Raw genomic sequence first — 12378 nt, forward strand, 5'->3', positions numbered from 1 at the left:
AGGGTGGCTTGGCGCACTCACCTCGCCAATGTCCACTCCGGACATGAGCCTCCCTTCCCTAACCATCCCCACTATCCTCCTTCTTTCGACCCTCAGAAGGGCCGTTTGAGGAGCCTTCTTTCCGTCCTTATCCCCACTACCCATCCTACTATCCTGATGGGTACTCTGGTGGGTATTTCCTCCTTACCCCCTCCCGATGGGGGTAATGGTGGAATATTAGGAGCTTTTCATACCCCCCTCCCTCTCCTCCTTTTGCAACTCCGAGCGCGGAGTTTTGCTTAAGCTTGGGGGACTTGCATGTATGTCTATATCTTTGGGAGTTTTGGGGTCATGATGGTTAGAATTAGGGGTCTCATTGGTTTTCGGTATTAGTTGGTGATTGTTCCTGTCTGTTGGTTTTGACTTCCCCCACCCCTGCTGACTTCTCTTCACCTGTATAGCTTTGCTTTGGTAGTTTTGTTTTTGCTTTGCATATATTTATAACAAAAAAAAAAAAATTCCTCTTTTATTCTTTTTATTCTTTTTTCTGCATTTAGGATAGCTTGGTTGCATGCATGATTTGTGGCTAAAAGTGTTCATGACTTGATTGGAAGACCTTCCTTATATTAGACTTGATGATTTTGGAAGCCCTGTTGTGACTTTAGCGTCTCTTGAAACGATAACTTTTGGTAGAGTCTCTTTGAAATTAGGCGAGTTGGATGAATGGATTGCCTTGCCCTTGTGCGATAACCCAAGGAGGGCCAAGAACCTCGTAAGACTCACTCACAACCCTCACCATTGATCGCCTAACTTGTGACTTGCATTTTAGCTCCCCAAGATTACATAAGACGAGCCTCTAGGAGAATGATTTAGGGCGTTTCTTTTGCTAGTAATAGGAGCTACAAACCAAAAGCTTGAATACCTGCATAATATTGCTTCTCAACCCATCTGAGCCTTTCTATCCTATTTTTGCTTAACCCACATAATGAGTCATGGCCAAACTTTCCCCAAAGTGGAGTCATGTGTAGTTTTGTTGAGTTAAGTTGTTTTGATATTAAGTCTTGGTTGAAAGGAGTTAATGTGCTTGTATGATGCAAAAGTTGAAAAAATTTGTGAAAAAGAAAGACAAAAGAAATAAAAAAAAAAAGTTCTTATTGTTTGATTTGGTTTATTATTGAAAATGAAAAGAAAGAAAGATCAAATTGATGAGAAAAATGAAAAAGTTCACAAAGTGAAAAAGAAACAAGTGAAATTCAAGGTATGTGTGAGATTTCTTTAATTGAGAATAGTGTTAGGACTAGCTTGGGGGAGTATTTACCCCTAGTTTGTACTCCACTTACCCTTTTTGCACCACATTCCTAGAATATAATCCACACCCCTAACCTAGCCCCGTTACAACCTTAACAAAGTCCCTTTTGACTTCTAGATTGGACTTGATCTATTTAGTAGTGGCGGGGGGATTTTGTGCAAGTCATGATGAGGGTCATCAAAAACTGGTAGAGGCGAGCAATTATGGTTGAGCATCCCTAGGGAGGAGTCAAACTTGGGTCTTGGAAGTGGAGAAGAGTGAGAAATCATTCTTGGAAAGCTTTCTTTCAAAAAGACTCGGTTGATCGGTGGATTGAGACCTTAGAGTCACTCTTGTGCTTCCTAATCATCTTCCCTCTTGTGTTTGGTTGGTCTCCTAAATCTTGTATGAACTCATTTAGCTTGCATGTCATGCTTGTAACCTTGCATTTAGAGCATATAGGTTAGTTTGTTACATGTTTCCCTTTTCTTTTCTTTCTTCTTTCCTTCATTCTCATTCTTGGTTTACTTGAGGACAAGCAAAACGCTAAGCTTGGGGGAGTTTGATAAGTGCGTTTCTAACGCACTTTATGACTTTCTTTTGGCTTGTTTTGGCTCTCCTTTTCCCCTTTTCTTCCTTCTTTCTCCCACTTTTCCCTTCTATTTCATTCACTTGATCATACTTGATCATAGTGACATTTTGCTAGATTTTCGATCTATTTTGATCGAATTTCTAGCACATATGCTTTCACCATGTTTGCTCGTGTTTTATTGCAGGTATGACCCTTTTCGGGGTCGAGTAATGCGAGACATGGCACAAGGGAACGAGCTAGAGGATGAGAGGGAGCATGAGGTGCGCCTAGAGCTCCCCCGCACACGATGGTGCGCCCGCACATTCTGCTGGTGCGCCCGCACCATCGACTTATTATGAGACACATTACAGACGACTTTGGTGCGCCCGCACCAAACACAAGGTGCGCCCGCACCTGAGGTCAGGTGAGCCCGCACCTCTTTATGGTGCGCCCGCACCATGCATTCCGGAATGAAAAATTCGATCATTAAACCCTTTTTTCTCTTTTAGTTTTAGACTTACGCTTTCATTCTAGTTTTTACAGAATATTTTAGGGTTTTGTATTAGAGAGAAAACACTTTAGTTTCCATTGATAATTGAGATTAGTGATCATAGTTTTTGATTCGATTGACATTCAAGGTACTTTTCATTCAATTCAATTCAAAGTTTTAGTTTTTATTTCATTCTTTCCGTCTTTGTTCTTACTTTTGATTATTCTAGATCTTTATTCTCTTAGTCCCATAATTGCGATTTACATTAGTTTAACCATTACTTAATCATGTTTAGCCTTAGAATAGTCATAGATTCATTTTTTAATTGCTTTAACTCCATGATTAGTGAGTAGTTTCATAATCTAGGGTTAGGGTGAAAGTATGAATTAGGGTTTTAAATATGATGTTGATGTGATTGTGATGTATGGAGAAGCTTATGCATTGATCTTGGTGTTTTGAGACCTTAGGATAGATATTGATCACATTTATACTTTGGTATTTTGATTTCAAATGTTCTTAAATCGGATTTTGAACTCTTTTATCATCCCCAAGAATCAACTTAATTTCTAACCAAGATATTGGATGAAATTAAGGGGATCCTTCATTAGGGGTTTTCCAAACTTATTGAATCTCTTAATCAATTAACTAAAGACCATTTGAGAGAGGATTTAGTTGATTGATTAAGTGATTACTCTTGAGGACCATTCGAGAGAGGACTCGAGTATTTTAGAGGAGAACTAAACCTTGCATAATCGTCTTTGTTACTTCACAATCGCATTAACAATCATCATCCGTTCTTATTCATACTAGTAACCTTAACTCTAGTGTCTTTTATTTGATATTTAAACTCTTGATATTTGCTTGTTCTAGTTATTAGTTAGTCTTAATTGTTACCAAACATCTTTCAAACCCCCAAATCCTTTCAATTAGGTAGTCTGGACTTGATAGACTTTAATCAATCCCATTTTCCCTGTGGATCGACCCTCGACTTGCCCTTACTATTCTCTTAGTAATTGCTTGTTAGGACTTATAAATATTGTTTGGAAAGTGGTTCTTAGTGCCTTAACGACACACTAAAAACCTCTTATCAGTATTCTGTTTTTAAGTTAAGAATCTGGTTTAGGCTTGTAATTGAATAAGATGGGACTTAGAAAAAGTGTATTACTGTTATTGGTTAAAGTTACCATCTTATTATGCGTGACCTGATTTGTGGGACATACAACTTTTGGACATAAGACCTAACTTTTGGACATAAGACCTAACTTTTGGACGTAAGACTTGACTTTTGGACATAAGACGTGGTTGGACTTATGACTTAATCGGTTTGGTAAAATAGTGGACTAATGACACTAACTAAGTTTAGTTTGCTCACTATCTTTGACTCTTAAAAGACGCTAAATCCACTAGAATAGAAAAGTAACGAAAGTTCATGAACAAGGTGTTAGCTATCGTTTAATTCGAATCATTAGATCGTTATAGTCTTAGTATGTAGTAGTTGTTAGTGTTATTAAGGACGTAGCACTAAACCTTTTATTTAACGGTTTAGGTCCCAATTTCATAAGCGGCACGTTCAATTAAGACAGCGAAAATTCTCCGGTATAAGGTACGTACGCGTACCAGTTTAATTCCAAGTTTTAGTATCATGATTAGGTTGCAATTCATTTTATTGGAACCTAGAAGCATGATAGAGAACGTTTGATTGTGATTGTTTGGTTAAACATTTGTGACGTGAAATCGATATGTTGCATTGAGATGCGTAATTCTATCGTAGTCTAAATATGAGCATTATTATCTGATCCATAGTGTAACAAGAGTGTTACAAGAGATGAGATTTGAACATTGTATTAAGAGAACCTGTAAATGACTCTTTGGGGTTATGAAAAGAATAAACAGTAGTAAAAGTGAATTATGGCAATAACTTGTAGCTGGACTCCCTACAAGTAATGAACAATGGGGGGAGTGTGGGACTTGTCCTACACTCCTACGCAGGCCTACTGTGACGGCAGTAGTGTCCTTATATTTTTGATAACTCAAGTAGGCGGAAGCTTCCGTTCGATCTTGGGGGTATGCATACTAAGGTGATGGGTGTGAGACGGAACAAACACGTATTTGCATTTCATCTAATAGACCAAGTTGTCTATTAAGGATTCAGTAGCCCGTATGATTCTAGTAAGATGACGGTCCCGTTCGATGCCAAATAAAGAAAGATTAAAGGATGTAACATAATGTAATATCATGCTTAAGATTTGTTCATGTGTGCATCATTTATGTTTATATGTATTCAATGGTTCATTACGTACTCAGCATAGTTGATTCTGTGTGTTATTATGTGTTTGTTGACCTGTGATGAACCATTGACGCTTCAATGGGGAGCAGACTAGGTGTGCTGGTGCTGCTGCATGATATCAAGCATACAGGGGCTAGTCTTTAGTTTTAAAGTTAAGCATGTTGGATTAAGTATTATTGGATTTTCTAGAACTTTCTTAGATGGTTTGAGGTTTGAATAAAAGGGGTCATCGATGATTCCCGAGTTGTATTTACATTTTTAATTCCGCTGCATTTTAGTTTTTGAGACAATGATTTGAGTTACCATTTTTCTATTTATGCCTTGCGTTCCATCGCCGCGGTAACACTCCAAAAGTCGATGCGACGTAACTGTAGACGTGTATGGATTTTGGGGGTGTTACATTTTCTACCCATATATTGGGTTGTGTCTACTAATATATTAGGTTTTATTTCTCTCCATGTGAGAGTCGAGTCCACAAAATTTGTTTTTGGGTTTTTGTGTTATTCAAGATGTCGATTTGTTGATCAAAATTTGTGCGGAGTTGCAACAAATGTCAATACCTCATTTACAATTACTTGAATTGAATTCGATTCTACTTCAAAACTACAAAAGATCGACAAACCCCCTTGCAGAAGGCTGTATCATACATCGATGTGAAAGACGAGGATTTTCAAAAGTGTTAGATCTACTAACGATCGTGATTTTGTTATATTAAAATTGTATTTATTTTATTTTAGTATGTATTTGTTTAATTTTGATTTCTATTATAGATGTTTTTTTTTTGGGTTTTTCTACGTTATACCCTTGTATTTTTTCAATTTCTACGTTGTACCCCAAGCTTTTCAAAATTCCACACAGTACCCTTAAACTTACCTTTTTCAACGGACAATGCCCCTACCGCTGATTATACATCATTAATTTCGTCTATTTTTGATATCCCGATGGAACGAATCTAATTAGTGAATAACCTTCTAAGGGTTGAACTATGTATAAGTCCAATTAGTTCCAATAAATTTAAAAAAATTAATGAAACTAATGACATTTAATAAGCGGTTTGGGCATCGTGCATTAAAATAGGTAAGTTTGAGGGTACCGTGTGGAATTTTTAAAAAGTTGGGGTAAAACGTAGAAATTGAAGAAACACAAGGGTATAACGTAGAAATTTTTTTTATTTTTTTTATTTTTTTTATTTTTTTTAAGGATATCAAACTTGAAACTTATAACTTTTTATATGAATGGGAAGCATAAACCCTCAGGAATTTCTCTCCGCTTTCATTTCAACTTGGTCTTCAACCCCCACTTTCATCAATAATAACCTCAATTTATACTTAAATTACTTCTTTCTCTCTGATTTTATGCTTAAACAAACTCGTCGATGCTAACCTTTAATTCTCATCACCTCTAATTCTCATCAACATTTCCACACATTTCCTTCTTCAATTATACGTGGATTTTTGTAGGATTTGTTGGCTACTTGGAGGAGGAAGTACACATGCTCTGACGAATTCTACTTTTGCAATGGCCTCCTTCGAGTGTTTGTTACTGCTCATATGTTTTTTTGCGCAACTTTCTTTCTCTTTCTCGGGTGAGTAAATTTGTTCAGTTTGTTTAAACAAATAAGATCTTCTACATGAATTGATTGTTTTGTCCTAGTTACTAATGGTTTGTTATCATTACTTCTCCAAATCTTTACTTTCGAGTTATTTGGTTCATTTCTATGTCAATTTTGCTTATTAATTTTCACAAGATAACACTAAAATTCATTACGATATTCGCCATTTATTATCGTTTACCAAACAGGCCGTTAGGGTAATGGTCTAATGTATATTGTTTCAATCGGGTGGGCAGACATGAGAGGGATTGCGACAGGGCTGTCGTAAAATTTTTGGAGGTTCTGTACTAAATTATATAAATTATGCATTCATTTAAAATATAGAAATATATATTTCCATGAAATTACAATGTTAAAGTTGAATATTACGAAATTAAGCATCCAAATTGTCGGGACTATAGACAATGGGTCTAATATTAATAATGAACTTCTGATATTTGGGTCCTCTGAAATAAGGGCCTTGTGGTGTAGATCGCTTTGTACATTCTATCCGAGCTTTGCGATCACTTGGCTTATGATGCGACTTTACTGTGCGACTGGTGGGAACTTTTACATGGTGCATAACAAGTAAGGGTGGGCTGGTTAGAGAATATGGTTAGAGATAATAAAGTGGGGCGGGGATGATTGGTCTATTTTGTGGCAAAAAGATTTTGTTTGAACTTTGAGTGTATAACCGTTTCGCCTAGATAGAAGAATGATTCTACATTTTATGTTTTTGTTGGTTGAGCTGGTTCTCCTTTCCTAGCTAGTTGGTTCAATATTAGTTGATAAGGTTTTGTTTGGTTTGGATGCCTGTGTAGTTTTACCTGCTGTAACTGAGCAATTGATAGCTAAGAAAAGGTTGAATTTCTTTGCTCGTTTGTTACAAAGCAGTGTATTACTTTGTATGGTGACAAAAGATTATGCTCAAATTCAGGAGGCTAACCTAGACAAAACATTAACATAAGTATCGTGGGTAATGAAAAAATCCTGTTGATTTGTTGTATTCCATATATTATATTTAGCAATCAGGCAACGTTTTAACTGAAGGGGGAGTAAAACCTAAGAGTTGTAGTTTGATGGTGTGGAACCACTCACTTGAATCTTAAAATAAAGTTGATTCTTGAACTTGTACTAAATGAAAGAGGCTTTTGTATCAACAAACAAAAAAGGGTAATGCAAGCACAAGTGGCAATGGTTAATTGAACCAATTCATGTAACATGAACCGAGGTAAAGTATGCAAGGGCTTTATACAACTTATTTGCTTACCTAATTCCTAAATAAGAATCCTAGTAGGCACTTTCCAATCTATGCTAATATATTAAAAGGCGTGCCTAAGCCAGAAACGGTGCCACGTGGCGCTCTCCCTAAAAGAGTTTTACTCCATGTAATCCATAACAATAAAAAAAATTAGAAATTGCATAATGTAAGGTTTGATCCCAGAACCTCAAGAACATACACTAAAGTCATAACCACTAGACCAAATAATAATTAGTGTTATCATCTTAAATTATAATATTAATAAATGAAAATTTTCCTTACCCGGGGCATCGCCCGGGCCTAATAACTAGTTCTTACCTATATTGCGATCAGGACAAAGCTATTCTACTTCTTGCTGCGCAAGGGTTACACATGCTATATGTATTTGCTGGAGCCAATAGTTAATTATTCGCTAGGAGATGAACCCCCAAACTTTTTTTTTTATATCTGAAACAACACTTAAGACTTGGACACTTATCAAATCAAATGAAATCAGACACCTGATTGAAGTAGCTGCATAATCATATCAAGTAGCTACTGTGCGAACTCCAAAATGCTGTGTAGAGGTTATGAGAAGATTGCTGCACCAAGCCATGTAGATAACTAAAACACCGAGCTCCACTTAAGTTGCCATGTTAGTTTTTCAAGCAACATAGCTTTTAAATTACATACTCTCCTTGTGGTGAGCTACAACACCTTTTAGCTTGCATTGGTCCAATATGTCAATCAATATATGATGAATTCCCATCCAAAAGTATGTGCTAAATCAACTTTTTCTTGATTGAGTTGCACACCTCATAGAAATTGGGATGTGGACTTCGCCTCCACTTTTTCACCCAAGCTTGCGTATTGCATTTTTGAAGCCAAGCCACCTGTTAGAGCAAGTACTGCTTGAAAGCACACAATATTTTAAACTCCAACAATGAGCAACCTCATAGATAATTTACAAAAATTGCAAGCTACTCCTGAACTCCTACCACTACAGTTGCTCTAAGTGATACCAAATTTTAAATTATTACTCAGATTTATGCCAAATGCTTCTATATCTTCTAGTTCAATGCTTAATTATATTATGGAGGGTGGTAGGGAGTACTGAGTAGCGCTTCTGAATGTCGATTTTAAATTATTGGTTACATAATGGAACCTTGAAGCTGGGATTTGTCGTGAAGTATTGCTACATGTTATATTATAGTTACACTTGATATTCTGGCACTATTCACATACTTCATTTTGACATTGTTGTGATTTATACGTAAGGAAAACTAGTCATGTGGCTTCTTGTTAGATTCGTGAAACTGTCAAATGGAAAGATCATAAATACTTTTCATCTCAAACTGTCAAGTGTAACTATTTTAGTGAACTGGAGAGAATATAATGAAATATGATAGTTTCCGGAAACAAAAATATATGTTAGCATTGCAAAGAAGCTGGAAGCATAAGAATGCACTGTTTATGCGCATAGCCAAGGAAGAGATCTCACACCTACCAACATTAATAAGACTTGGGCTTTCTATTTACTTAGAAATAAGAATGGAGGGGAGTAGAGAGCATAAAGAAATGGGTATCTATTTGCACTTTTTGGCAGTTTTAACAACTATATTTATGTTTTTAAGTGCCTATGCTCCTGCATTTATATTTTAATTTTGTCATGAATAACTAAAAGTTACTGTATAGCTTTTTCCCTCTTACATTGCTTACTTAATTAATGGTGCACTTTAAATTTTTGTAAATAAGTTGTCATACTTCTTTTACTAACTTTTGGAAATTTGAATGCAACTCAACAACATGAAGGGAATATCAATTCACTAGATTCGGTTCCTGATCTTGAGAGGTCAATGTATAAAGTAGTTGATGGATATCCATGTGTGAGACTTTTGAATCTTTCTGGAGAGATTGGCTGTGCTAGTAAGTTTTCTTTGTCCTAATTTTTTTGCTGACTTTTTGAGATCGGCTGTGCTAGTATGCCTTTGTGTGCCCCAGTGAACAAGAAAAGAGAAGGAAAGGGATTGTAAGAAGGAAAAAGCATAGGGAAAGGGATAAAACTTCAGTTGTTTATATTGCATGGGTTTTTTTTTTTCATTTCTTATATAATAGTGTACTGTCAAATGTCCAGATCCTGGACGGGAAAAAGTTGTTGCTCCTGTTGTAAGGTATCGTGATGCTGGCATGATAAATCACTTGTCTACTGTTCTACTTTCGGTGGATGAAGTGCGGAGCTTCTTCAATCGGTATATGCTTATCTTCTATAGCGTACTGTTAAATTTTCTTTTTGTGCTTGGTTGATTAGTGCAAATTAGTGCAAATGCAAAAACACAATTATGAGTAATTAACTAATTATCAAAAGTAACATATAAGAAACTTAAATAAAAAAAAAATTCATAAATAAATAAAAGACATCTAATTAGATAATATTATACCGAATTATGATGAACACACGGAGTAATATTTAATTGTGTCAAAAGCAATAAATAGCGTACTTAAATTTAATTATTTCTAGTAGTTTCATTTGAATAAACTCTAGAAATCTCTTCGTCTTCCATTTTATCAAACTACTCACCACCCAAATTTGACATAATAGTTTTCTCATATTTGTTTCGATTTATCTTTCTTGATAAAAGACGATGATGGCTTTCGATAAAAACCAAATTTTCAGCTCGTTGTGGAGTCGGCCTATTTTTTGAGTGAATAAGTTTGTAAGTACCCTTTGGCTTTCGTCATCAACCTTCTCGGAGGGAGATTTTGTGGTTTCAGGTTCCTTACTACCCATTATAAGCAATCAATTGACCCTGCTAGACATTAATTTTTTTTATCAACCAACAACTTTAGTAGCACTAAAATAATTGAAATTGCAACAAATTATTCTATTAAAGCAAATCATATTGTGTTAAAGCAAAACATATTTTGTAATGAAGTAATTAAAAGAAGTATCTACACATTCACACAAGTTTTCAACCAATGTATCTTTTGAGCAATTAATCATGTATAAAAATAAATCAAACTCCAAAAGGCAATAACAAAAACTCAAACTAGTTAGTTTTTTATCTGAAGTTCTTTGTAGGCAAAGAGAAAGAAGGACTTGCAATACAAAGGATGGCTACCGTATAGTACTATAAACTTCAAAGATAATTATTGAACATATATAGAGAAAAAGATAAGGGAAGAGCAAAGGGTACTTTGGTCTTTAATAATTAGGTATGTATAATATGTGAGAAGAAATAATTTTAAAATTGCAAAAAAATCTTTAGATGATAACATATCAGATGACAACTCATAGAAAGAGAAAGATGATAAAGCTCCTTGGCCCACCTATTTTTTTAATTAAAAAAGTAAAAACATGTGAGTTGAAAGAAACCCACATTTTCTCTCACCAAGTTGGCCCACCAATTCTGGTCATCTTCTTCCTTTTCACTTCAACTTTTCGACCGGTTCCTCTTTCTCCTTCAACCTGTGTCCGTTGCAACTCCATTCCCTCCTACCATCAACAACCATCGAAAATGGATGAAAACAATACCAATGGGGAGGATGCAAAAAGCCCTAACATAATTCACCATTTTGTCATGAATCAACAACAAATTTTGGGATCTAGCAACTAGGGTTCAAAGCCGCGTCCAACTGCAATTTGAAGGATCCGACACGTATTTCATACCCGAGTCGGTGTCTTGTCGTACTGACGCGGGTATTTGGCAAAAAATGCCGAGTCTAGTAATAGAGATTATAGTGATGGCAACTGGTCGGATCTGGAGTGAATCCTTAAGGACCCAAATCCCTTTTCAAAGACTAGATCTGGCTCCGGATCCGACGGGTCTGGAAAAGTAGGACCCGAATCTAGATAGTACAATTCGGGTCCAAACGGATCCATCCATAAAATAATGTTTTTGACCTATATGGCTATATCTCCTAAGTCAATATATAACTTACAATCTCAAGCCCTATTTTGAGAGCCGAATCATAATTCAACAACACTTACTCAAAAATTACGTATAATTAAGCAAAAATCGAAAAGAAAAAGTGAACTTTTTAGATTACAGATTTACAGAAATCAAAGCAAATAGTAAGAAATCAAAACTTAAATAACAAATTATAGACCTTAAAATTCAGGAAAAAACGGAAATTCAAAGATCTATCATAGAAGTTCAGCCCATCGCAGAAGCCACACCTTGCACACTACCAGTCCACCACAACCACACCTTTGATTTTAGCATGGTATCGCTGTCAGAAGGAGTAGAAGACGATAAAAGAGGAGAAGATTGAATTAGTTGGCAAGAGGTCGTTGAATTGAGGGGAAGCAAAGCCGTCGTCTTCATCTCTCCTCCTTATATGGTTGCTTGCATTTGAATCATCGACGTTTTGTGGAAGAAGTTTTTTAGGGTTTGAAATTGTCCCTTTCTTCTTGTTCATGGAGGAAAGAGAGAGACATGGTTATGTGATATGATTTTTGAAGGCTATTTTAAGTCTCTCGAATTAAAGGTGGGTTCTTTAGCGTTTATGATGGCGTAGTTTGAATTTGATAAGTTTTGAGCTACTCTAAACTGATTAGTAACAATGGATATGGAGTTATTAATTTCTAACCAAGGATTAACAACAACTAGGGTTTGAAGAAGTTCAACTAATCCAAGTTGAAAATCAACTAAGGGTTTGCGTTCACTGCTAAGACTTTGGATTCACTTCGAAAACTTTAATTCATAAGGAATAGGTTAAACTCAAATCACAATAGCCTTTAAGGACTAGGCGTGTGCTTTTATTTATAGGAGCAACAAAAAAACCTTGCTCTCCAAGCTTACACAAATACACGGCCAACTAGAAGTATTTAAGGAAAGTTCCCTTAGTTCAAGCCTAAAATCTAGCTAGAACTTAAGGAAACACATGCTTTAAGGAAAGCTGTGCAAATCTTTCCTTGAATGCACAAAACCA

At 35.9% G+C, this 12378-nt stretch overlaps 1 protein-coding gene across 1 annotated transcript in view; it reads left to right on the top strand.

Moving 5' to 3' along the window:
- Positions 1-5726: 5726 nt before the first annotated feature.
- The window catches only part of LOC104906346 (nicastrin), a 37893-nt gene continuing 31241 nt past the window's right edge, over positions 5727-12378 (top strand). The window contains exons 1-3 of the mRNA XM_010695086.3: positions 5727-6200; positions 9259-9372; positions 9581-9695. Of these exons, the coding sequence (XP_010693388.1) occupies positions 6134-6200; positions 9259-9372; positions 9581-9695 (296 nt within the window). The 5' untranslated portion in view covers positions 5727-6133. The remainder of the gene's footprint in view (positions 6201-9258; positions 9373-9580; positions 9696-12378) is intronic.

The sequence above is a fragment of the Beta vulgaris genome, chromosome 2, assembly GCF_026745355.1.
Source record: "Beta vulgaris subsp. vulgaris cultivar EL10 chromosome 2, EL10.2, whole genome shotgun sequence".
NCBI classification, from domain to species: Eukaryota; Viridiplantae; Streptophyta; class Magnoliopsida; order Caryophyllales; family Amaranthaceae; genus Beta; species Beta vulgaris.